Genomic DNA, 27,745 nt, shown 5'->3' on the forward strand with positions numbered 1-27,745 from the left:
CTGAACTATTAATCTTTCCAATATCCTATTGGGATGAGAAAACCAAAACAAGTGATAAGTTCAAGGTTAGGTTTTATGCCTTTTGACCCTTAGTTACTTGGCGTCTCCAATCAAGACAAAATAATTGTTACATTGTTGTATGAACTTTCATATCCTGGTCTAGAGAGTTCACTTGCTATTGTATAATTACTCTGTTCTTTTTCCCAATCATGACTTGCTGATTTGTGTACACGATTTTCTGAACCACTGGGGCATCAACATGGTGCAAAATACTCAAAGGATTCAACCTCTTTTTTTCTCCTAACATTCCTGTTTGTCTCATTTATCTTAAGAGTCTCTGCCCCAGACATCAGAGTTTCCCTGGGTTCAGAGTTTCCTTTGACTTCAAAGAGCTCTGGGTGGTTAGATCAGGTTTGAAGTACATGAAGGGAAAAGAAAAAAAAAAAAGGAAGTTCTGTTACTTAGTAGAATGCTACATTATGCTCTAAGGAAGGAACTGAACATTCACCATCTAAATGTAGAATCCAGCCCTTGTTTGTGGGAAAGAACATCCTAGTCAGATAGAAGGCCCATAGTATGTTTGCCCATCAAGAAAACCTAGTTCTCTGAGCTGTGAGATAGCAATACCTCAGGATGTTGTGCCATCCAGGAATTAAATAAGACATAAAGATCAGAGTTTTTCCCCTCAAAAATCAATAGCACATTTTGTTGAGAGAACATCTTACCAAGATTAAATTCAGAGAAATCCAGAAATTTGTGTGTACTGCTGGTGTTCCTGACAGAACAAGTATGGTAGAAGTGGTAAAAGGTTTTTCTTGAAAAGAAAATCTCAGCTGTGATTAATCTACAGGTGTTTGTATCTAGCTGTGCAACTAAAATAATCATATATTCCTTAAGAAATCCATGATTTTGAAATGCAAATGTATTGCCAAGATTAAACCAACAGAGTGAATCATGATGAGAGGGAGGGAATATGGGTGGAATGATATGGAAATAAATGATTTTTTTGATGGGTTATTTCTCGGCCTGGGATTGAGGAGAGATGAAAAAATAGGACAGTTAGTGATAAAGTCCAATTCCTAGGAATTAAAAGAAATAAATATAAATATCTTCAAGTTTTAAATATATTAAAATAAATTATTCCCCATTATAAAATTAAATTCTCTTGTCCCGACTTCTCTAGCTCAGAGACAATGAAATGTCTTGGTTAATGTTTTTATCATTGGCAGTTTCTTTTGTTCTATACCATATTACAGGGATATACCCAAATGGGGCTTAAACGCTATAGCAGTAAATGTTATAGAATAATAACATTTATAGAATAACATACATAAAATGTAGAATGATATAAAAAGCTTCTTGACTTTTTTTTCACCCTTTGTCAGCTAGTCATAGGGGACTTGATATGGACTCTATGTGCAGGCTGAGAAAAAAAAGTAGTGTGAAAAGTGAGCAGGATAGGAAGTGAATGCTGTGCTTGTGGAATTTACCTGGATCTTCAGGACTGATTGAACTAATTCCATATGTTACACTTCTACTCCATGATAGAGTGTCGCTGGGCACAACTAAAAATACGGTCAAGTTAATTATCTGGAGCTAAGTTCATTATAAACTGTTCAAGTTTCATGGTCATTAGTATCCCGAGACAGGGATTCAACCTCCATCAAACAACCATAGCAAGCTAGGAACACTTACAAGATATCCTTTACAAAAAAGACAGTGTTCCTACATGGCCTCCACTACAGGCCCCAGAAACTTTACTTAGTTGACAAAGCCCCCTTCCTGGATTCTCATAGAGTTTATCTTATACCCACTAGAATGCGTGTATTTTATGAACTCATCTAGTTTGCCTACTATTCCTGTTCTTCAATATCAAATCGGCAAAATATCATGATATAGTAGAAGAGTTTGGTATTTTGTGGGTTGTTGAAATCCCCATAGTCCCTGTAGGCTATGTCACAGAGCTGGAGCTTGAGATGCAGGATAGTAAGTGTTCTGTTATTTTTGTCAAGTGTATGTAAACTGCTTCTGGATTTTTCTATTTATTAGGATTAAGAAAATTGCATCTTCCATATCAGTAGATGCATGCCAAGTACCAGGATATTTGTTCATATACTTCAATGAAAAGACCACATCTGGAACAACTATGATTGAAACTGTTACTTCATTATAATTTCCCCACTGTTCTTTGCATCCCACCTGTCTTATATATGGCCTTGAATCGAATGGAGATATGGAAATTACTTTCTTTGCAATGTTCGAGTCATTGATAGTAGTGTGAATCTCTGATTTTTTAAAAATTGTGATATTTTATTTGGTCCTTCTGTCAAATATGAATTTATTCCCTGTATCAGGTAATAAAAATTCTGACAGTTGCTGAGAATATCCATGCCAAATACACATTCTGGAAGGCACAATAGTCATAGTGTAATGTGGACTTAGGTCATATATCCATCTATCACCTGATCCCCACAAGGCATTTCCCTTTCCCTAATGCATAGTAAACAGTTGAGGTCTCTTTTATAAGAAGGAAGCTTTACAATAAAGACTTGAGATCAGCACTCCTTTCATTCACTGGGCTCAGGGTCTACAAATTGGCTCTCATCTGTCAGAACACCTGTACCCTATTGTTATATTTAGTTGTTTTCTTGTCTTATTCTTTCTTTATTCCTTTACTAGACTCTAAGATCCTCGAGGACATGGTTTGTGTTCTATTCACATATAAGTCCATCATAATAGCTGGCATATAGGTGCTCAGTTGACATGTTTTGGATGAATAAATAAATGAATGAGTGAATAAATGGACCAATGCAGACATTTACTTGTAGATCCAGATGTTGTTATGAAACGATTTATAATCCTGAAGACTTTTATTCTTATCGACTTGAAAATTCCTCCCTCTGCTGGTTTTGCTTAGCTCAGAAGTCTTTGATGTGCAAAATCATATGGAACAATGTTGACTTTTTAAGTAATGGAGAAAACAGATTAGAGAATTTTAGAGTGGTGCAGGGGAAGAACAAGGATCTGAGGACATTAAAAGTACTGACAAGAGACTGGCTGAAGCAATAGAACGCGGAGGTCTAAACTAGTTAGTAAATGAATGCTGGAGGAGGTCGGTCATTTAGGTAATTGTAGATGTTATTAGATAGTCACATGATACATTTATTACTTGAGTTCAGAGCATTATCTAAAGGTTAAAAAAAATGATGATAGAAATGATCATATTAATATCCAAATGTTTTATTTAGTTTCGGGATTACTTTTCAAGGCCTGTTTGTAACGTTTGCCACAGTTCCTGTAAAATAAGGATGAGATGAGTGATAACCAGTAGTTTTATGGATTTGCTCACTATTGAGAATTAGGAAGAAGAATAATTGTAGGGCCTTTCATGGAATAGATTCTCAAGAGATAGCTCTGACCTGAAATGAGGTATTGTTACAGCAATTAAGGGTTGTGTTTTTCAATTACTGAAGGAGCCGTAAAGATGGAATCACCATGTTTCTTTCTTTTCTTTTTCTACATCTTTTTCCCAGTAACTGCCTCTTTTGCCCAATAAAATAGTTGGTGAGTGAAATGAGAATAGAAGAACTATTGTTTCTTCTCAGCCCCTAATTAGTCATCTACCAAAACATTATTTAACGACCAAGGTAAAAGTACAGTTTCTGTAAAACTGCAGGAGGGAATCAGAAAATTCCAGCGTTTAGGAACGTGAGCAATAAATACTGCTATTAGCTTTCAAAAAAACGTGTTATTTTATTCACCAGTGGATAGCTCAAAAAGAAAATTTTAAAAGTCATTAAAGGGTAACAAGTTCATCATTTTATCAATCTTTAAGAATGTAGAATATTATGAACTACAAATATTTCATAATAATTGAGTCCTACTTGTACATGTCATTTTGACATTTGTTAGATGATGGATGAGTATATGCTAGGAGCAGGAGGTGATGTTATTTTCTCTGTATATTCATGTGCCTACCTGTTGGTGGTGAGAATGGGTGTGACAAAGACACAGTCTACTTAAGGAGTTTACTCTCTATCAGGGAGAATATATGTAGGTGGTAGTACATAGATGTTCAGATCAAGCATACAAAATGATTTGGAAGAAAGGAATTTTAAGCAGTCACAGATTAAAAAAGAGAAAGGCAATATTTTATTATGTGGCTAAATTTAGAATAGAACTTAAAACATGTAGTAATATATACTGAAAAGTTTTCATACACATCGTTTTAAAAACATTATTTTGAGTATGTCTCATCTAATTCCTAGATCAAAAGGTATACAAATTAAAAATAATAATACCAGCTTTGTAAAATAATGGCTGTACACACACTAGAATGCCCAGTGTGCACTTATATGGGCCTATTGCACTGGTTTTCAAGTGGATTTCAGTACATTCATTTGACCATGTCTAGTACCCATACATTATTACGTTGTTTAATCTTACTTTTTATTACTACAAAGTCAGAATCTAAATTATTCTCATTTGATTGTTCTCAATGAATCATAGAAGAATTGTCAATCTTCCTCTTATTGTATAATTCTTTTGGTAGGTGGTGAAGAAAGCCAGTGTCTAGAAAGGCAGGCTGAGGTTCTTTGGGAAAATTACTAAAAACAGTGTAAAGTTTGTTCAATTATCTGTAGATGGAATTAGAAGTTCAACTACATTTTGGCTTTACATACTTATAATTATTTGGACAAGTGTATAGATCCTTGTATAGCCAAATGGAAAATAACCATGTGCAAAGCATAGAATTAACCTTTGTGACAAGCACTCATGTTTGAGTCAGGTTTTTACATAAAAGAAGCAAATGACAAGAATCAGAATTATTTCAGAATTTCCCTCATACTGCAAGAGAGTAAAATAAATTTTATTATTATTATGTTTACCTTCTTTCTTACTTGTTGTAGACCAGTAGCTGCTGACCTTTTTAACATGAGCAAAAGCAAGTCATTTTTTTCCCCAAGTTCTAATGTTCTTTTCACATTGGAGTTTGTTTCTGATGAGCTCTTTGTGCTAAGAGATGTGAGAGAGGGTATTTCTAGTCCTATTCTAATGCTCTGCTGAGAATCCCCAAAATCCAGAGTGAGGGGGAAGAAGGAGAAAGGCCAGGTGGCAGCATTTAATCTAGAAATTTGAAAAGTTTCAGAGCCTACAAGTTTATGTGGACCTGCTGATAAAGGACTCTCCTTCAAAAGTGTTTTTGAAAACTGTTTCAAAAGTTCAAAGTGTAAGCTATTGTTTAGTAGTGTAAATGTTGGCTGCATTAAAGACATATGAAGGCTTCCCTGGTGGCGCAGTGGTTGAGAGTCTGCCTGCCGATGCAGGGGACACGGGTTCGTGCCCCGGTCCGGGAAGATCCCACGTGCCGCGGAGCGGCTGGGCCCGTGAGCCATGGCCGCTGAGCCTGCGAGTCCGGAGCCTGTGCTCCGCAATGGGAGAGGCCACAACAGTAAGAGACCTGTGTACCGCCAAAAAAAAAAAAAAAAGACATATGAAACATAAGACTAAAAATAAAACACATTGAATTGAAATTCCAGAAAACATGAAAAAAATTAAAGCAAATTTTGGATTAGAAGAAGGAGGCTCACACACACGCACATACACACACACATTTTTCATCTACATGATTTCATAGCACCAGCAGAACATTGCCCCCTGAGCATAAAAGCAAACCTGATCAAATTTTTCGATGATGACATCATCTCTTCCCCTTACACGCTTACATACTGCATTTAACTGCATGCAGGCACATGGGCAAGACAAGATTGTAAAAGGAGTGTAACTGGGGAAGTGTTTTCATGATATTTGATAGCACTAATTGTGGTCACTGCTGTTTCGAAGCTCTGTGGATATAGAATATTATGTCAAGAAAAGTCACTCTCACCACATGGAAAATAGAAAATTAATCATTTTAAAATGAGCTGTTACTAAATGCTTTGGAGAAATTCTGGTCATTTAAACAAATCAATAATGATTGTGCATGCCATTTCTTAATGAAGAACATTCACAGATTTTATAACAAGAGCCTTTTTTAAGGGACTGAAAATCAGGGGAAAAGAGTTTCTTTTTAATTTAAACATGTCTAGGGATTGCTTGGTGATTTAAAATATAAGTGCTCACCATATTGATGTGTGTGTGGTCCAAAGTATGTGGTACTGGTATATTACAGGCTAATGGCATAATGTTTTTTAGATGAGGTAATTGAGTTTACAGTATATAGAGCTTTTCAACTGTATCTTAAGCTTTTAGGGGCTGACTACATGAATACCTTCTATTGTTTCACTTAGCAGTTTGAAAATGCATTACATATCATGCATGAAGCTGTCTAGTATGTATTTGATGTTTATATTACTTTGCTAGTCATGTCTAATTACACGCCAGTATAGGCTGCTTGTCTAAAGAATGCCTTGCTAGCATCACTGCTCCATATAAGAAATATTGTAGCAATTCATATGTACATTTACATATGTATAAATGTACATGTATCAATTATATTATAAATTATTATAATTTATATTGTTATAATATAATTATATTTATTTATTTATTATGTTAATAATTTAATAAGAGCAACGCCACATTTTATTCTATTTGTCATATTTGCTATATTTAAGCATTGTTTAAAGATTGAAACGTAAATGTCTGATCTTTTTTCTCAGACTAAATGAATACCATGTGATATGATAATAAAGCAACCATTTACTAAGTACTTACTCTAGGTCAGTAAGTAAGTTTTTCACATGGATTAAATCATCAGATAATTTAAAACTTAAGTCATATCATGTCAACTCCTAGCTCAAAATTCTTCAATGGCACCTTGACTCACTTGCAGGAAAAGTCTGAAATCTTTCTAAGTCTATAAGCACTATGTGCTCTGTTCCCCAGCTATCTATCTGATATAATTTCCTATGACTTTCCCCTCACCCCACTTTGCTGCAGCCATACTAGCTTCTTTGCTGTTCTTTGAACCCAACAAGCAGGTTCCACCCACCACAGGGCCTTTGCACTTGCTTTTCTAGCTTCTTAGGGTAGTCCTTCCTCACATGCATGTATGACTTGTTCCTCACTCCCTTCACATCTCTGTTCAGATGTCATCCCTTGGCTGAGGCCATTCCTGACCACCCTATATAAAGTATCATTTAAAGATGCTGTTCTAGATTTTTCAACAAATAGATATTTACTGAGTGATAACTGTGTTCAAGATGCTGATAACTAAAAAGAAGAAGATTAAAGCATTACTGTCACCTCTCAAAGGGCTTACAGTCTAGTTAAGAAAATAAAATATGAACATATAAAAATACAGATATCAATGGTAAGTGCTCAATAAATGATATATACCAATGGTTCTCAAACTTTTGTCACCATAACATATATTACATTGATGACATTTTATCAATTATTCAATAAATATTTATTGGACACCTAAAATATGCAGGACAAGGTAACTTGTGGAGTAGCAGGGAAGGGAGAATAACTTTAAGCTAATAATGAAGTCAATAGTGAATTACAGCTGTGTTATGACTAAGTATGGGAAAGTCTAAGTACATGAGTAAGTAAGAGGAAGACCTAACTTAGTCTTGTAGAAAGATTTTTCTATAATTCTGAGGTAGGAATGGGCATTAGCCAGGTAGAGAGGGAACACTGAGTGTTTTAAATACAGAAAGTAGCACATATGAAAACCCTTAAATGTGGAGGTGCAGGATGACTTTGAGGAACTAAAGGAAAATGGGTGTCTGGATACTAGAATGTAATACTAGAGCATCAAGAGGTGAGACCAGTGCTAAGTTTTGTTGGATGTTGTCATCTATTTTTTTTTTTGCGGTACGCGGGCCTCCCACTGCTGTGGCCTCTCCCATTGCGGAGCACAGGCCCCAGACACTCAGACTCAGCGGCCATGGCCCACGGGCCCAGCCGCTCCGCGGCATGTGGGATCTTCCCAGACCGGGGCACGAACCCGTGTCCCCTGCATCGGCAGGCAGACTCTCAACCACTGCGCCACCAGGGAAGCCCTGTTGTCATCTATTTTAAGAACAATATTATACCATTGAACAGGAACATGATCAAGTCTTTTGGAAAGATAGCATTAGCAGTGTGGAGAATGGATTAGGAAAGGTGAAAATGGAACTGAGGACCCACTTAGGAAGCTATTGTCCAGGTCAGGTGAGAAATTATGACAATTTAGCCTAGGATGGTAGCAGTAGTACTAGAAACAAGTAAGTGGTTTTGGGATGTACACTTGGCAGGCTTGGCAGGATTTGGTGATGAATTAGATAGAATGGTTAGGGAGATTGGCCCAGGATTTTGTACATGAAGAAATGGGTAGATGATCGTGCTTTATTTTACAGCTGAAAAGGCAGGGGAAGAGTCAGACTGAGGAAAATCATGGGTTCCTACATACTGTGCAGTATACCCCCATGGGTGCCCAAGGGTTATGGGTGCTGTGGGCTCCCTGTCACACCAATCCTTTCATTTCTGCTCAAGAAAAAATATAAGCAAATGAATAAGGGGCCGGGGGGGCTGCCTTAATTGCCATAAGTCCTTAAAACATTTTCAGTTTTAAACTGTTAGATCAGTAGTTTTTTGTTTTTTTTTTTAACTCACAAACATCTGGAGACTTAACTCTTAAGCAATTGAAACACATCATTGTACATGGACATCTACTGATATAGACAGTAGATTCTATAGGGGCTCAGAAAAAAAGTCAGTTTGTCGGAGTGCTTAGAGAAGTTTCCATGGAAGCACTAGAATTTGAATTGCCCAGACCTGGTGCAAATAGCTGAACACGGAGAAAAAGCAAATACAATGTAAATTCGTGGTTAATGAACCAAATATTGAAGTTGGAAACATGTAAGGATATTCTAGGGATGGTGAATAGACCAACTTGATTGATGTGAAGAGTATACGGGGAGAACTTTTTGTAGATGGACAGATTAAGTTGATAGCTGCAAGGCTTAAGCGTTTGAATCCTTGTTTGGTAGACAGTGAGCTGGAGACTGAAACCATTAAATTTAGAAAGATTAATATGATGATGATGTGCAGATTGTGTTAGAAAGATCTGAGGTTAAAGATAGGAAGAATATTTTGTGAAGTTTCTGCATTTGTTCATACGTGAGATATTAAAGGATTTAAAGTAAGAGTGTCAATACTACGTTGAAAGGGGCAGGACATTTCAATACATATTTATTAGAAAATAACAGTGAGTTGGTTTGGTGACTTATTGGCCAGAGTAGGAAGAGGTGAGGAAAGAATAAAAGCTGTACTATGCTTTTTTTTTTTTTTATACTATGCTTTTTGAAGTTTGAAAAACTACAATTATGAGGGGACAGAACTAAAAGAAGGAAGTTCTGTCTGTGGGAGAAATATAAGAACTTGATAGTTATCCCAGATGGCAAGGTATGAAAATGGAAATGAGGAATATTTTTGAGACTGCCAATGTGTTTCAGTGATCATTAAAATCCCCAACAGGTCATTGAAGCTGCAGGCTTAATTTTATATCATTTTTTTAAAACTTCTCTTTGTTTCAGTTTTCTAACAAACATATATTTATTCCTCATGAGCAAACAAAAGCTGAGTCTCACCCTGTAGCACAAGGGTCTCTTCTGAGCATCCTTAGTCATCAGGGAGCAGACTACTGTAGGGGCAGGAAGCTACACTATAATCACTGGGCAGGGGAGGGAGGGAAAGCCTTTATTTTGTGTAACTCAGACATTGGAGAAATGGCTGCCGCTATCACAAGCTATGCATTTTATGCAATGTTTCCAGTGAGATTCATGTCTTGCTTGGAAAATGGATGTGTGTCTGCTTGTCATGAAAACTTACCAGCAGAAATCCTTATTCCTTTGCTACAGATGTACCAAAAATTGTCAAGTCTTTTCAGTTTAGGAGTTTCTTTAAATGTATAGTATTTTAGAAAAAAATCAATAAACAGTTGATCTTGTGAGAAAACAAAACAAAACAGAAAACCTTACTACATGTCAGGCATTATTTCAGGAACTTTTCATATAAACTCATACATCCCTCACAGCAACCCTATGATGTAGACACTAGTATTATTTCACAGGTGAAGTTGATTTACGTGCCTGAAGTCACATAACTAGTAAATCAAGGTCCAGGATTCAAACACAGGCAGTCTAGCTCCAAAGTTTGTGCTTGTAACCACTCCATTCTGCTGCTCCTCTCTGGACATAATATATGCCTTAGCTATACTCAGACTTGTGTTTATCCAACAAATATTCCATAAATACTGTTCAGTAGGTGCTGGGGATAAAATGGTGAACAAAACCAGACACTGTTCCATTCCTCATGGAACTAAACCGTCCTGAGGGAGATAGTTGCTAATCAGTTAATCTCACCCAGGAACATGGCAGCAGGAGCCCTTGACATTGTGGATTTTAAGCAATTGTAAAGAAGTGTTGAGGGGTGGTGTTTTGGGGTAAGTGATCTGTCATCTGGGATTGGGAGGTATTTGGGCAAACAGGTATGGGAAGGGCAGAGAGGACAGTTCTCTGTAAGGGCTGTGCAGTGGGAGGGAGCATCGGGAGAATGCAGGGGTGGGAACAGAAGCTCGTGTGGCTACAGAAGATAGTGAAGGACCATGGTGCTAGGTCGGTAGGTAGGAACCAGGCTAATACAACCTGTGGAAGCCATATTATAAGGAGCTTTGTCTTTATCCTGAAAGCACTGGGAAACTAAATTTGCCTTTTGGAAAGTCCACTGTGATTAGAGTATGGAGTACGAAGATGAACGCACAGCATGATGAACAAAATTAGAGGATGGATCAAAACAAATTGGAATTAAATCACCATATAAATATAAAGCATGTCTTTTATTTTTTCCTATGTATTTGTGAGCTTATTATAGTAAGTACAGATGTGATGATGTAACTATTTTTCAACTCTAATCAGGGTATTTCTTGTAAATAGACTGAAAGTAGACATGTATTTGAAAAGAAAGTAACATTAATTGGAGATAAACTATGGTCTAGGATTGGTATTAGGCACTTTCCCAAACATTTAATTCTCGTAAGAAGTTACAAATGATGGACCTGAGGTTCCAAAAGGTTAAATAAATAGCCATTTTTTGTCACGGCCTTACTGCTAGTGATTTGCAGTTTCAAGGCTTAAGCCTTTTCTCTGAATTACTAAAAGTTTAACATCCCTGTGTTTCAAACTACTGAGCATCTATGGAGCTATCATTAGTCAATTGATGGGCATTTACAAGGTGCCTCAAATCTGCAGTCCCATGGAGTTACAAAAAAAAAAGTCTGCTCAAAAAGTGTTTAGAAATCAGTTAGCCACTAAAATAAATTGAGTTTCCTGGAATCCATCCATAAGGCAATCTTTGGACCTTTGAAAATGCTTTTCTCTATTGGATATTATACAGATGGGTACTAAAAGTAGTTTTAACTAAAATATTAGAATCAGTGACCCTGTGAACTCAAAATTTGCTGCCAGTAATCATAAGTTATTACACCTTAGAATGTATAAAATGTTGTTGGAAAGGAAAATTTCAAGATACATTTTAAAGGAATTTTCCTGACTATTTCCTTAAGGTAATTTCTTGATTTGTAGAAAGGCCACAGAAAACTGACATACATTCTCAAAAACATTTTTTTAAATTATCATCAATTATCATCATTTGTTTGAGTTCCTATAATTAATTACTAATTAACAATTACCATTAATTTTGTTAAGACTCTGAGGGACTGTCACACCTGGTATCCAACACTTGCTTCCTCTAAGAAATCTTTCATATTCACAGAATATTTCTCTTCCTTCCATTCAAACCTCACTCTTTAAAGTCTGACTACTATAGCTGTGATTTAGAGGTGTTCCAATTAAAAAAGAAGTGACAGAAGAAAACAGAAGGTTTTTACTTCTGTAGAATTATCTAAAAAATTTTTATTTCTTTACACCTTCTACAACAAATGACCTAGTTATTTTTCCAAAGTGTGCATGTAATTTAAACTACTTCTTAGTTTAAAATGTTATTTTTGTTTTTTATTATTCCCCATATGAACACTGAGATTGTAAACTGGCGACCACATAGAGCTGCCTATAGATCCAATTGTTCAAACTCAGGGGACTTTCACATTAAAATATCCAGATTTCCAAATTCTTCTGAGAAACTGGAAGATCCAACAACACTGGAACTAAATTTCTTTATGGAAACATTGAGTTAGAACTAAATGAATATGGCTGCCCTTCCTGGACATGGCATGAGCTCTTTAGTTTTCCACAATTGCCACCATTTCTTATAGTCCCCTAGTGCTAGCCACTTTGTTCTGTTATTTAATCTGCCTGAGTTCTTCTGGGCCTTTGAGTTTGTAACTCCTGGTTGACATTACAATATTAGTAATTCTTTTTATTTATTTATTTTTTGCGGTACGTGGGCCTCTCACTGTTGTGGCCTCTCCTGTTGCGGAGCACAGGCTCCGGACACACAGGCTCAGCGGCCATGGGTCACGGGCCCAGCCGCTCCGTGGCATGTGGGATCCTCCCAGACCGGGGCACGAACCCGTGTCCCCTGCATCGGCAGGCAGACTCCCAACCACTGCACCACCAGGGAAGCCCATTGCCTGCAATTTGAAAGTACATTCTATATACCCTTTGGAAAAGGAAAGATATTAGTTCCTGGCAATTTCCATTTCTTCTTTTATATATCTCTTCTGTTTCATAGCTGAAATGTCTACTTGATGTAATCAAGGGGAGTATTTTATCTCAAACTTTTGTGAAGAATGGATTATTTAAACTACTAGTAAAGTAAAAAAAATAAACTACTAGCATTAAATTTTCAGTTCACTGCCTATGGAGAACTAAAGATGCCATTCTCTCCATTTTTTTCTAGGTTTAATAGGTGAAAGAAAATACGTATTTCTTTATTGTAATGTTACCTGGCTAAAACCTTGGGAAATAACTCAAATGCTGAAATATATTAAATTCCAGGCAATGGTGAGCTTTCATGGAGCAGTTAGAAGTGTACGGGTATAAGAGACTGAATGATTTGATTTCAACTATGTGTGAGCTCAGTATTTTTCATCTTGGAAAATGGAGATACTATTATCTACCTAATTCATGGCATTATTCTTTGATAATTAAAGAGGATAATCTATCTGAAAGTATATGTTTTGTGTGCCTAGAGCACGGTAAGCACTCACAATGTTAATTCATTCCTTCCCCATCTACCGTAAGATTCAGAAAACAAGAAGTCAGGACTGCTTATGTGTGAAGCATTGTATTTGACACTGCGGCAGTATAATGATAAATAATATCCTGGTTCTCTAGGTGTAGATTATTTTAAGTAATATAAATAGAATTAGTCACTACTGCCCTTCTGAAGCTGTAACACCCACAACACCGTAACTAGGACATACACATGCTGTACTCTGCAGCACATAAGTAAACTCTTTCTAAATGACCAACATAGTTATGCATCTCAGTAACTATATCCAGGGGATCTATTGGATTTGAGGGGACTTGAAAGACATGGAGACACTATTAGTTAGGGACAAAGTAGTCAAGGGGTTAAGTATTGGACTCTCTAAACCCCCAAATAATGGCTTTACTTTCCCTGTTATGAATGCCCTGTCTAATACGATAGCCACAAGCCACATGTGGCTATTTAAGTGTAAACTGATTAAAAAGAAATAAAGTTTAAAAATTAGTCTCCAGTCACACTCACCACAGTTCAAATACTCAATAGCCACATGCCACTAGTGGTTACTATAATGGGTAGCACAGATATGGAACATTTCTATTATCACAGAAAGTTCTACCGGAAAGCTATTTTAAAAGTGACGTTTAAGTTTAGGGCAAAGACAGAAATAAATTGTTTGCCAATCTTTTTCTGAATTCTTGTACCTGTAACAGAAAAAAAAATGAAATGTTTTCAAGAAAATATGAGAGAAGGAAATCATAGGCAATTCAATATATTTTTACTTGCATTGATGGCAGTGATAATAACTTTATTGAATACTTACTTCTATACTTGAATTATATTATTTAATTTGCACTCACACATAGTCGATGAGATGCATTTTTTTTTTTCTATGTGCGTTGAACAGAAGCTGAGAGTGAGGCACAGAAACATAAAGTAATCTGTCCAAAGTTCCAAAGTACCATAGCAAGAAGGTGACATAGCTGAGTTTGAACTCAGGTAATTGAATTCCAAACCCTAGCAGGTGATTAACCTAAGAGGTAATGGATTGAATTAAAAGATTTTAGAAGTAAATTTAAAATCTTTCTTTTCATTTCAACATAATTTGGTTGTTGCTTTGAGGGAATGGGGAGGACACTTTCAGATTTCAAACCGTCCATTCTCTTGTATGTTCATCATTCAATTCATAAGTATTAGTATAGAGGCTGAGAATATATAACTTAGGTTAATCCCGCTGAGAGATAAAAGGATAAACATTAGACTATCAATATTAGAAAAATTAACATGAAATCTAAAAAGAAATAATACAAATGAACTTGTTTGCAAGGCAGAAATAGACCCACAGACATAGAAAACAAACCTGTGATTACCAGGGGGGAAGAGGGGAGAGGGATGAATTGGGAATTTGCAATTAGCATATACACACTGCTATACATAGAGCAGATAACCAACCTGCTGGATAGCATAGGGAGATATACTCAGCATTTTGTAATAACCTATAAGGGAAAAGAATCTGAAAAAGAATATGTGTGTGTGTGTGTGTGTGTGTGTGTGAGATAACTGAATCACTTGAAACTAACAACATTGTAAATCAACTACATTTCAATTTTAAAAAAAGGAAGAAAAATTAACATGTATCCTACTTGTACATGATTCTAATGTTTTATTGGTAGTCATTTCTCCTTTTGCTAACACAAAATATTGAAACCTATACCATGGAGGCTGGAGGACGGTAGCATGACTTTTTCTAGTGAGTAAGCGAGCCTAAATTTCTACCCGATCTCAGCTCAGCTTGGCAACTATTCTCAACTCATTCCATATTCAGTAACTTTCAAAAAATGTTCAAAGGTTTTATTATATTTTTCAGTTATACTTTTCTTAATTTATGGGAAGCATTTTATGTGTACTATAAATTTACTGAATTTTGAAGGCCCTGGAAACATGTCCCTTGGAGATGTAAAATCTCGAAGGCAGAGTGTTTGCTCCTGCCCTCACGTTGATTATGATCTAGTGTGAGGGGTCAAATCTAACCATTCATTCGTGTATTCATCAATCAGGTTCTGAGGACATAATATATAGCAGCATTGTCTGGAAAAACTCATCTGAGTAAATAATTAGAGATGGTATTTAAATGCCATAGGAGTTCTTTGGAGAGTTAAGCACTAAAGGGAAAACTAATATGGAAGATGAGCTATATGTGGAGGTTCTCTTTTGAATCCCTAGGTCTTTACATCTGAAGTATTCCTCTCCTTATCTGTGGTCAATTTTTTAGCTATTCAAGTAGACACTGTCATAATCACTCAAGACAGCTCTCTATTCTAAACCTCTTCTTCAAAATTTTTGTGGCAAGGTGAAAGCTGATTTTATTCAATACATCAATTTGCTTTTATTTTATTTACTAATATTAAAGAAGAGATTCAGAGCTGTCATTTTTCCTAGGATTTTCATGAGAACCTAGAGAAATTAATATTTTTTTTAAAATAACAGAACTTGGAGAGATATACAGTAATTGCTAAGGTTTTTGGAACTTTATGAATATTTTTGTGTAAAATATGTCAAAAAATATTTATAAGTTCCAAAGGCATTGAGTACTGATATTATCGAATCATTTGTTAATTCAAGTGAAATATGACATCTGCTCTAAGACTCTTATGTATAAATGGCACAGCAACCTTGGGAAGACTGTTGACCCTTTGATTTTCGGTTGGTATGCAGCCGGGAATAATATTGGATTCTACAAGCTATGAGCTATGTCCCTTGGTGGATTAAGTGTCAAATCAATCTGGCTTCTCTGGTGCAATCTGGATATTGTATTCCTTTTTGCCATGAAACCCATGCACCTCATGTCCTTTGGCACGCCCTTATATATGTCAAGTATTTTATAGTTCCTAGGTTATAGTTCCTGTGTGCAAGTGTGCAGACTCTTTCATCAGTTTGAAGTGGTTTCAGAAGGTTTTTTTTCCCCACCAGGGATAGAGGTGGTAGATTTTAAAATGGCTTAGTGTTTGACTCTGTTTATGTTCTTTTCCTATTTGCATCATAAAGAAGCTTTACAGTCACCTCTTGAAGACTTTTTTTCAGCAGATCTTTTTGTGATGTTTTGGCTGACATGATTTACCTTATTTGATTATTTAATTGGAAAATATTGATAAAATGTAAAAGTCACTCAAAATCCTACTACATATTTTGGAATTATGTAAATTAAGATATAAATGATTCTCTATGCATCAATCACCTTCCTCAAAGGTAATTACTATCAATCTGATGGATGTCCTCCTTGAATTCTTCCTAAATGAATGTTATATAAATAAATACAATATTCATATTTATAATACAACATATTTATATGCAATTTAACTTTATATATGACCATCTATACTGTGTATGTACATATACATGCACCAGTATGTATGTGCATACACACACATCATAAAATGAAATTGTAGTGTACATCTGTGTTTGCAAATTATTGGTTTCTGCTTAAGAGTATATACTGCACATTTTTATGGTCCAACACATATATATTTATCTTATTCTTTTTAAATTATTGCACAGAGTTCCACTGTATTTGTATACTTTATATTATTCAACCAGCCCTTTCTTGACTATCCTGTGTCTATTTTTTTCCTATTCAATCAGTGTTGCAACAAATATACCTGTCCATATATTTTAAAGTAATAATACTATTATATTTGCAAGATATATTTTTAGGAGTAAATTGCTAGATTTAGGGATATATGATTTTTAATTTTAATAAATATTGACTAATTGATGTTCATGAATATTTTATAAAGGGGACATTAAACTATGCTATTTCTTATTGTTTTTTACAATTCATATAGGAAAGCATTTCTTTGAAAACCACTACTTAACCAAATTGGTAAAGGGGTATTGTTATATGTATATATAAATATATGTGCATTCATGCAAAAAAATTTTTATGTCTAAGCCTAAAACAAATTCAGTCAGCAACAAAGAGATGGATCTTTGCTATTGGACAGACACAGTCTTTGAGTGATGTAGTAACTGCATATTTTAGTTATGTAGCCATAAAATCCCTGGACAGAAAAAGCCCTAGTAATAGTTTGATGATAGTAGGCTTCACCAGTACACCAAGACCACTATTTCATTTTTTTATAACCATCTTTGTAAATGACCTCAACAATCCACAACATTTTGTTTATATTTTCTTGTTCACAGAGAATAGAGGAAATAACCTATCTGTGAATTGAAATCACAAAATTTTTCTCCCTTGATCTTTTTGCTCTCAGAGGCAAAGCTCTATTTAGCCCAGATCATCCAAACACTTGGCTCAGTCTTTCACATCACATAGAATCACATTCTGTGACTTCATGGAATGCCGTGAAAACTGGTTATATTCTATTAAAGGAAAAAACCTCACACAACTCTTTATAACATTTGGTGTGGTAAGGGAGATTTCCAGGGCTAAAATTTTATGAGGCTGATAATAGAAAAGTCTATCCGGGTTCACACACTTCCTTTTCTTAAACGTTTTCTTATCCTGGAAGAGAAATGATACAGAATGTAAACATGTTTCAAGGTCAGATAGCAGAAATCCAACCAGAATTATTTTTATATTACATAAGAGAGCAATAATCTATGGTTTAAAAGGAAATAGTCTGGAAGAATGATGGTAAAATGTTATTGTTAAAAGATAAAAAATTTTAATATTTCCTTTTCTTATATTGGTGATAGAGAATTATGGATGTTAGACAATTCTGCTGCTTTCTTTTGACTTTATAATTCTATTGTAATTTTTATCGTGTGTGTGTATGTATACACATAAAAATGCAGGTGTGTGTATTACATTTTATCTATATTCGTATACTGCATTTGTGTTTCATTCTTCTTTCACAAGTGAGAAATTCATTTATACATACTTTATGAGAAATACTGACAGAATACTTAGATGAAAGAGAAGGCCAAAAAAAAAAATAGTAGAAGAGAAAGAAAAGAGGCAATCTGAGCCAGGGAAGGGATTTATGTATGTTTACTTCTAGATACTAAAAAGGCAAGTATATGTTTACAGGCACAGATTTTCCTAGTCTCTTAATTAAGAACTAAGTTTCATTTGAGTTTCATGTCCTTTCCTATAGTTCTTTCCAAACCTATTTATTGACATAAGATTGTACCAAAGTGTTTTGTTGAAAACATAAATGTACACTTAACGTGTCACTGTGATGACTGCCAGATATTCCACCAGAGTGAGATTTCTTTGTTTTTCAGAAGCTGCCTTTAAAGAAGATTCCATGCAAGGCCAGTGCACCCTCAGGATCCTTTTTTGCCAGAGACAATACAGCAAACTTCTTATCCTGGTGCCGAGATTTAGGGGTAGATGAAACATGTCTGTTTGAATCAGAAGGTTTGGGTATGTACATTTCCTTCAGAATTTTAGCTGATATAATATTAAAATTATTGTTTGTCTGTATAACTCTCAAGCCTAACTTTTTTTGTGTGATGTCATTTCACGCTTTGTTAACTTTAAAAAAAATTGTAGTTTGTTGTAAGCTTGCGGTTTTTTTGTAAACTTGAGTCTTTGAAGGTAGAAAAGTTCACCCTCTTAATCTTGGTCACCTTGTGCATAAAATAACAGGAACGTTAAGTAGCAGAATCCTTTCCTGGTTAAAAATAAGTACATACAATGCAAAATTGGGGGATATTTGGAAAATGTAGGGTTAAGTTTTACCACCAGGCTCTTACCTGGACTAGAAGGGTAGCTATATATGTTCCAGCCCTCCATCAAGAGCATTTTCGTCTTTTCACCTCTACAGAAGTATGAAAACCCCATCTCTCATAAGTTCTATCTTTCTTGAAACTGATTTTTTTAGTTAGTTAAGCTTATTTTTAGTTAATGAAACTTATTTTTAGCTAGTTAAAAATGAGGCAAACAAGCAAGAGGTTAGGATAATTGAAGACGATGGGATAAGAGACAGATACGTTAGCGCCTAGGCCTACCCAGATAATTGTGGGGTTTTTGTTTTGTTTTATGATTGAATTTTGGCAAATCCACTTCCATACCATAGTTTTGTCTTTCCTTGGGAGAAAACATACATTGGATCATTCAGTGTTTTGACATTACTTGATACCCTTAAATGTTCAAACCTTCGATATAAGATCTACCCCAGTAGAACTCTACTATGGAAAATATTGAAATTAAAGTCCAATTCTAGTAAAGTGGAACTAAGTGAAGAAAGGAGACATTTAGCGGGAAAAATGCTTTGGTTCTTTTACCTGAGGCTTTAAAAAATCAATTCACAAAATCACGTAATACAAATATTAACATCACAGTAAGCTGAGCATCCTTCAGAGAGAACAAGTATACAAACTGCCTTCTGAACAATGAGAATACACTTTGCTCTGAGACCTCACAAAACAGCGTTCCCCTGCTGAACCTAGGAAATTGGTGGTGGAGCAGCTAACGTCTTACTCATTTTATGTGCTTAAGGAAACTTGTATTTGTACTAAGAGGAGTTGATGTGATATAGAAATACTGTCATCAAATTTCTGACAAGTCTCCCAACAGAGAAGAGAATAACATGAACTTAGACTAGGAGAACATTTTATACCTGAAAGAAAAATTTAACCAGAAAAATTGCACAGAAGTATACTGTATACAACAGTGTGCTCTATGGATGCTCATTGTATATGTGAGCTTTGAGTGTTCTTAACCATTTCCTCACATCAAAGTAAAAAGAAGTTGGTGGAAGATATGTATGGATATAATTCTTTTTCAGTGCAGTGGTAATTTTACAAATAGATTTTAACTTTCATGTTTATAGGTTTATGCACGTGGATGAGTTGTGAAAAAAACCCTTGAAAGATCTAGTAAATGTGTGTGTGTGTACACACACACACACACACACATTTTTATATATATGAATTTTAAAAACTCAAATCTTAGTCACAAGAAGCACACTCTTTATGTGTGGACAAATAACATGATGATTTAAAATTCTGGAGTGCCCCTGCATTGCTGAAGGACTGCCACATGGGGAAACTGCTTTATTTGTTGTTAATTTGTTTACTACACAGGTTTCCATTAAAAAAAGCATTTTTTCAGTGACTACTGTAGGCTAAGTGGATTACTAGGAGCTCTGAATGTAAATATGGTCTTGTCTCAATTTTCTTACTGTTCATGAGTTCTTTTGTTAATTGAACTAACCAAACTTTCAGTTGGACTCCAAGAAGCTTGGATGGCTTTTTAAAACCCCATTCAGGTAATAAATAATACATTTTATTTTGAAACAATAAAGCATAAAGCAGCTCATGTAACAATGGTCCTGGTATATAAATACATACTCTGTAGCATATAAAATTATGTCATAAAGAATTTTTAGATGGTCGAGTTCTTCACCCTGTTTGAAAAAAGCTGACTTTATAAACAAGAAATTTTTATATAAATATTAAATACATGATAATTTATATGTCATAACTGTTGAGTAGTTTGTTAAAATATCTTTGATTCTGGTTACCTTCTACAGTATAACTTCACTTATACCTTGCAATTAAAATGTATTTATATAGCCAAGAAGGTTTAATAAGACCAAATTTTCAAGGCTATAAATTTTTAAAATAATTTTGAATCCTCTCAGTACCAAACTAAATCAAATAGTTAGGCTTTCTAGTTTGCTACTCAATGAAAAGATAAATTTGAAATTTCTGCTGCTCAGAATAGGGCATGAGGTGATGTACAATAGGCCCTGTGGAGATGGAAGAAGGGAGCCAATACTATAGCATTGACTTCAGGATTATTGAGAGAAAGGAAACAGCTGTACCCATAGATGTTAATGATAATCAGGAGGAAGCCCAATGAGAAATTCCATTTCCCCAGGTGGAACCCATTCTCCTTGGATTTTTTTCTTATTATTCGCTTGTGAGTGAGGAAGTGATTGAGCCGCTGCACTTGCAGAATTGACTTTCTTGCAACAATAATACTGTGTACTCTGCTTGATGTCTTTTCACACTTCACTTTTGAAAGGGAATTTAGGGCAAGGGTGTTTTCTTTTTTCCCTACCTCAAGATTTCATTTCAGTAGCACACAAGATGAAGAGCATCCTTTGTGTCCTAGTGTTTTGAACACCAAATAAAAGGACAAGATGCCCTGATGAAGGGGAAAAATCTGTTTGAATGAATGATAAAGTAGATCATTGTACTGAATGTGTATCAAGAGGCTTCTGTCTTTAGCTCTTCAAAGGTCTTCGCCTGCATAAAGCATTCTTATCTTTGTGGCAACTGATACGTTACCCTCTGTTGCAGTGCTTTTTTTGTACGATTATTTGCGGGAGGATCTTAATTCATGACTCACTCTATCTGTTCTCTTTCCACAACAGCTAATGACAAGAAATCTCAGTGGGTGGGGAAGGGATGCCAGGGATGAACTAGGGAGTATAGACAGCATCTTATTCCATATGCTTCTCTCATGCTTGTCGTTTTGATTCTTGGCAGATAACTTTCTTTTTTTTTTTTTTTTTTTTTTTTTTTGTGGTACGCGGGCCTTTCACCGCCGTGGCCTCTCCCATCGCAGAGCACAGGCTCCGGACGCGCAGGCCCAGCGGCCATGGCTCACGGGCCCAGCCGCTCCGCGGCATGTGGGATTTCCCCAGACCGGGGCACGAACCCGTGTCCCCTGCATCGGCAGGCGGACTCTCAACCACTGCGCCACCAGGGAAGCCCGCAGATAACTTTCTATGCCACATGACGCGATCACATACAGGGTGTAACCTTCCATTTATCTTCTAAGACATTCTTGAGAGAGAATTTTTCCTCTGTCAAATGTCAGTTCTTGGATTATAAGTTTACTAATATCTCAGAATAGTGTTTCAGAAGTGAGACAACAGAAAAATGGATAAATATCATGAACAGCTTATTCATAAAAGACTTATAAAAGCCCAAAACAGATAAAAATGTTTGACACCTTAGTAATAAGGCAAATGCAAATAAAAACTATGAAAAATTAGTGAGGATTAACAATTTTATATTTAGTGCTGAGTAGAGAGGAAAGTGGGATCTTCTATACATTGCTGAAAAAAAACTGGAAGTTGGCATGCCTTCTTTGGAGGGCAGTTTGACATTATGTAAGATCTAAGAAGTGCTCATATCTTTTTATCAAGTTGTTCTACTTCTAAAAGTTTATTTGAAGGAAGAAAGTACAGATAAGCAATAGAATGTCCATTGAAACATTTTTTATAAGAGTAAAAAAGGGGATGAACTGAATCTATTTGGTGGTACCTTAAACTGTAGTCATTCATAGATACCAAGCAAAAATAATATTCATAATATTTTTGAGACTATTTAAGAATATGGGAAAATTATGATATAATATGAACATGAGGTCTCAGCATTTACATTAGTAAATATCAAAAAAAAATACTATATTCAGAATCTGAAAGTAAGATAAATAGTAATTGGGTTGTAAGTAATATCATTTTCTTCTTCAGTTCTCTATTAACACACTTTAGACCGTAAACAGGTGTGGCATGTAATCTGAAACATGAACAATTTTATTTATATTAAGATAATTTGAACCAAGTTGCGTAGAGATTTATTGACATCAGTATATTATACATCAGTATATTTTATACATCAATGTATTATAAGGGCTGTTTTATATTAGGACCAAATATCTATGACTTTTTCTCAATTTAAATAAATTTTAAGTTATGAGCCCTAAAATTGATGCTCCTATATGATTTTTTTTAGGATATTTTAAGTAGAAACTATTTCCTTAAATTAGTGATACTCTTGCATGGAGGATTTATTATTTGTAATTTCCTTTAGCCCACTGATTTAGAAATTGTTAAGTTAGCTTAATTTTTTCCTCAGAGCTTTGTTTATTTTGCTTTACTTATGTACATTCCGGTGAGCTGGAAGATGGAAAAAGATAAAAGGATGGGGGAGGGAATATTTGAAAAATGCACATTTTTTTGCTTGCTGTAATTGTGTCAATATTATTATGTTATTGGATGATTATAGGATTTGGAGGCCAGTGACTATTCTTCATCTATTTCTCTGAGAAAGAATCTACTCAGCAAGAAAAGGGTTTGCTATCTGCTGTGCTAGCATGCAAATGTGTGTGATTTGTTTTTTATTTTTATCTTTTGTATTTGTGTTTGCTGTGTAGCACTGTCTTCTTTTGATGCATGACTCTGAAGAGTAGTTTTATACAATTCTTTGTTCTATTGAACACTGGTCAAGCACTGACCTACCTACAGTATTGGTCTGATGTTGCACAAAAGTGAAAAGGATTGTGTGTGGATTTTTAAACATTAACATTTTCTGTTTTATACATATTGCATCAGAAAAAGAATCTATGCCTGCCTTCCAGTGTTTGATAAATCATCCCTTGGTGTTGTTGTTGTCTGTATTGAGGACTATAAGAGTATTTCTGTAGAAAAAAGTTATATTACTTTTATTAATATTAATGTAGAATAACAACTTCAGGATACCAAATTAGCTCTGGATCATTTATATTCACATTATTTCTTCCCCAGGAACAATTTATTTTAGACTTTGGATTTTTTGACACCTGTTCTTATAAAGTACTTTATTAGCATCTTGGTTTTTTTTTTTTTTTTTTGCGGTACGTGGGCCTCTCACCGTTGTGGCCTCTCCCGCCGCGGAGCACGGGCTCCGGACGCGCAGGCCCAGCGGCCATGGCTCACGCCTTGAGAGAACAAAATGTCTCCCAGTATCAAGGATTTGATGGAGTCAGGGTTGAATTAGGAAAGGGGACAGCCTTTTAGCTTTCCCAGAATCAAATTTTCACTGTACAATATTAAATAACAATAGTTATATGCTCAATAAGGGTAGCCTAGCAGTGCACATGTGATATCGTATCTACTTTCCCAACAACCACCATTTTATAATGAAAATGCTAGGTTAGGACCAAGAGAATTAAATAACTTGCCCAATATTAACAACTTCTCAGTGACCCAGCTAGGATTTGAATTCAGCTTCATTAACCTTCCAAGATCATATCCCTGTGTTACAGAAAGTTATGCTTCGTATGAGTTAATTTTAGAAGTTCATATGATGATTTCAAGGAAAAGGAAAAGGAAAATATAAATAAAAACCAAATTAGAAGAGACTCTTGACTCCTACTGCTGCTCTGAGTGATAGTGACTTAATCCATTAATTTCACATAAGGTCTGGGTGCTGGAGACAGAAAGGGCACTCCTTGCTGTGGGACATTTTTTGACTTAGTGGTAAAGGCAATTAACTACATTTTATTCTATACATCTTCCATCACTGATGAGATTATGAATGAATTCTCTTTGTTTATGTGAATTATATGGCTGCTGTATCCTGTTTTAAATGCGAACAGTGATTCTGAGAAATTTGGATACACACGCACTCAGCATTCTTGAGTTTGTGAGGTTTATTCTTGTTTGCCTTTTCTTCTCTTTAGCTTCCCTCAGATCAGTTTTAAGGCACCTAAATTTTGCTATTCCTCATTGCTCCCTACCTTTAAACTCAAGGATTTCTGCGTGTGACTTTCTGGGAGTGACATGATGTAGACAGCCATCCCTTTACTTTCTTGGGAGGCATCTTTTGTACCTTATAGATCCTGGTAGGTGATAAATGCCCATAATACCCATTAAGGGCTAATCCAATTCACAACTTATTTTTTCCTCCATTCATCATCATCTTCATCATCATAATCACCATTATCTTAAACATTTCTAGAACATGTTCCATATATCAAATCACATTTTAATACTTTAACCAAAATAGATATAGAATTATAATTGACATTTATTGTAATAATCATAACATTGATTAATATAATGATTCTCAAACTTTAATGTGCATATTCATCACCTGGAAACCTTGCTTAAATGTAAATTTTGCTCAATACGTCTGGGGTGGGACCCAATAATTTGCATTTTTATCAAGCTCCCAGCTGATACCAATGCTACTGGTCTGTGGACCATCACTTAAGTGGCAAAGGAGTAAAACCAGTTCTTCTGACATCTAGTTTAATGTCTTCTACTATGTCACTCTTTCTGAGTATGAGAATCTGTTCTCTGCTCTGGGGAGGTGGGAAGCTATTAAATTTATGATATTGTCACAATTTAATATTCAGTCAAAAATAAAAGTTTTGCAAAGATTTTCTTAAATATAAATCTAAAATATAGTTGCCTTTAAAACCAAAATTAATATTATTGCCTCTAATGTATATAAACCAAATAGATAATGAAATTTTCTTATTTTCATTTTTTGTCCATCTGTTGAAACTTAATATATATAGGAAAACTATACATTCATGGTCTAATGCATTTTATCCTTGCAGATTCTGTGACATTAAAACTCTACCCCTTGCCTTAGCAGAAGGTCTCATTTTCTATTCCTGGAGCTAGCAGCATTCCATTTGACATTTGATGCCCATGAGATTTTAACAGAATCTAGGTTATAAGATTGCCACATATTTTGAACAGGGATCTGTGTTGCTTTTCCCAGAGGTGTTCTGCCTTATACTTTTCTTCGAAACAGTTTTGATTATTTAAAAAGAAGCCTCCAATGATAAGACCTTTTGCATAATAATCACCAGTGACTAGACAGCTTTTTGTTTTAAAGATAATTTGTTTAGAGGAAAGAAAGCCATAGTGATCCCCCCTTCTAACCATAACTCAAAGCAAAAGACCATATTAATATTGTAATGATAGAGTGAAAAAATGTTTCCTACCATAAACCTCAATATAAGTATAAATTTCCTTATATTTTTGAAAAGACAAATCAGTAAAATGTCTTTAAAATGAGTAGTACATACAACTCAACATAAAGGCTTTAGTTCAAATGCAATATACTAAAAATTGTCTTTCTAATCATCCTGACAAAAACATGCATTCATATATACAATATATAATCAACTTAGGTAACTTATCGAAAATGGGTTCATCTAAATTATTTTATTCCCAGAGATGCAGAAAAATTGACAGTAAGATGTTTAGTGTTTGACAAAATGCCATGTTCTAATGTAATTGTTACTTAAGTTTTATGCTTAGCACAAACCCATAATAATGATAGGCTCTCTCCTTTATATCTGTCTATATATGCTGGCCAAATTGACCTACTTAACCTTAAATTTGATTAAATTTAGAATTAACTATTTCTGATATAATATAAATGACAAAATATTCAAAATACACTCATTATAATAACCGCTTTAAATTATACACATCTATCCATAGTCGTTTTTTTAATTCTGAAGTTTCTTCCACTGCTTAGTATGGTGGCTTACACATGACAGGTGCACAGCCAAAAAAATGCTTATAGGAAAAAAAAAAGAGTGTATTAACTAAGCTAAATGAAGATAATCTTTAAGCAAATAATTTACAACAAAAATAATAATAAAGAAAGAAAACTAACCTTGGGAATTCTTTTCTATGTGCCAAACATTGGCTAGGAATAACACGAATAATACTGTGTTAAATCCGCACAAAAATATTGCAAGATACACACCATTATTTTCCCTCAGAAAACTGAGATTTTATACTCTCCCAAAATAACAAACTAGTAAATTTTAGAGCTCACACTCAGACCCAGATCTTTGTGGCTCAAATCCCATGGTCACTATTTTCTTTCCATCTGTTAACTTTAGTTTAGAATTTTCTTGAGTGCAAAAACCAAACACAGTCATATCTTTGGTATAATGTAGATACTACTTAAAGACACTTGAATTTAATTTTATAGAATAAGGTAAGAGTGTTTGCTTTTACAATTAAATAAACTTTGACATAATTTAAATTCTTGCCTTTTCTAAATATGCTAGGTAAGGTTTTAGCCTTTATTCAGTTTGTTTATTGTCACAACCATTATCATCACGACATAATTGTCATCATCCTTGATAATTTGAGACATAGTGTTTACTGAGTAATTACTCTGTTCTGTTCTTGTCATTGTGCTGTTATGCCTCTCTGCAGATTTAACTCATTCATTGCTTACAAGTCATCAAACATGATATTTTTGGCCATTATGGATCAGGCATGATATGCCCAATATTCAAAATGCCATTAACAAGTGAGACAATATTATAGGTGTGTTTTGAAGCAACAAAGTAATTGCTTTATTAAAGATAACACTTCCAAGAAAACTGGGAAGTAAAACATCATCTTTCTATTATCATTTTCCTAAGGAATGATGCTGAGTGAGATGTTTATTTGTCTTAAATTTTATAAGCTGGTTCTGTTAAGGATATAAAAAGGAGAATCATGCAGTTACTTTTCAGTTTGCCAAATTGATTTTCTAATGAGTCCATGGTAGATTTGATATTTTAGTGTTGGCATGCAAAGGCTGTTTTAAATTGATAGCTGAATACACAATAGCAATGCATCCTACATATCACATTGTCTTTCTTACATTACCCACATTACTGTTTTTCTTCAGAATGAATTTTATTTTCCATTGAATGTATCTATTGGTATTTACTTCCAATTCTTACATACTCTCAAATTAAGTACAATACGTTGATTAAAGAATCATGATAGTTGAGTCAGGTTGTTGCTTTTTAGAGTTGGTGTTGACTGCATCTTGGCACAGTTTGGTCAGTTCACTAATAATTTTCATA

General features: G+C 34.9%; 1 protein-coding gene across 2 annotated transcripts in view; it reads left to right on the top strand.

Annotated features, from left to right (window-relative positions):
• Positions 1–27,745, top strand: part of GAS2 (growth arrest specific 2) — a 119,481-nt gene that overhangs the window by 22,749 nt on the left and 68,987 nt on the right. For both annotated transcript variants that reach the window (XM_065882565.1, XM_065882564.1), the window contains one exon: positions 18,406–18,547. In XM_065882565.1, the coding sequence (XP_065738637.1) occupies positions 18,406–18,547 (142 nt within the window). The remainder of the gene's footprint in view (positions 1–18,405; positions 18,548–27,745) is intronic.

This window comes from Phocoena phocoena, chromosome 8, assembly GCF_963924675.1.
Source record: "Phocoena phocoena chromosome 8, mPhoPho1.1, whole genome shotgun sequence".
In the NCBI taxonomy this organism is placed as follows: Eukaryota; Metazoa; Chordata; class Mammalia; order Artiodactyla; family Phocoenidae; genus Phocoena; species Phocoena phocoena.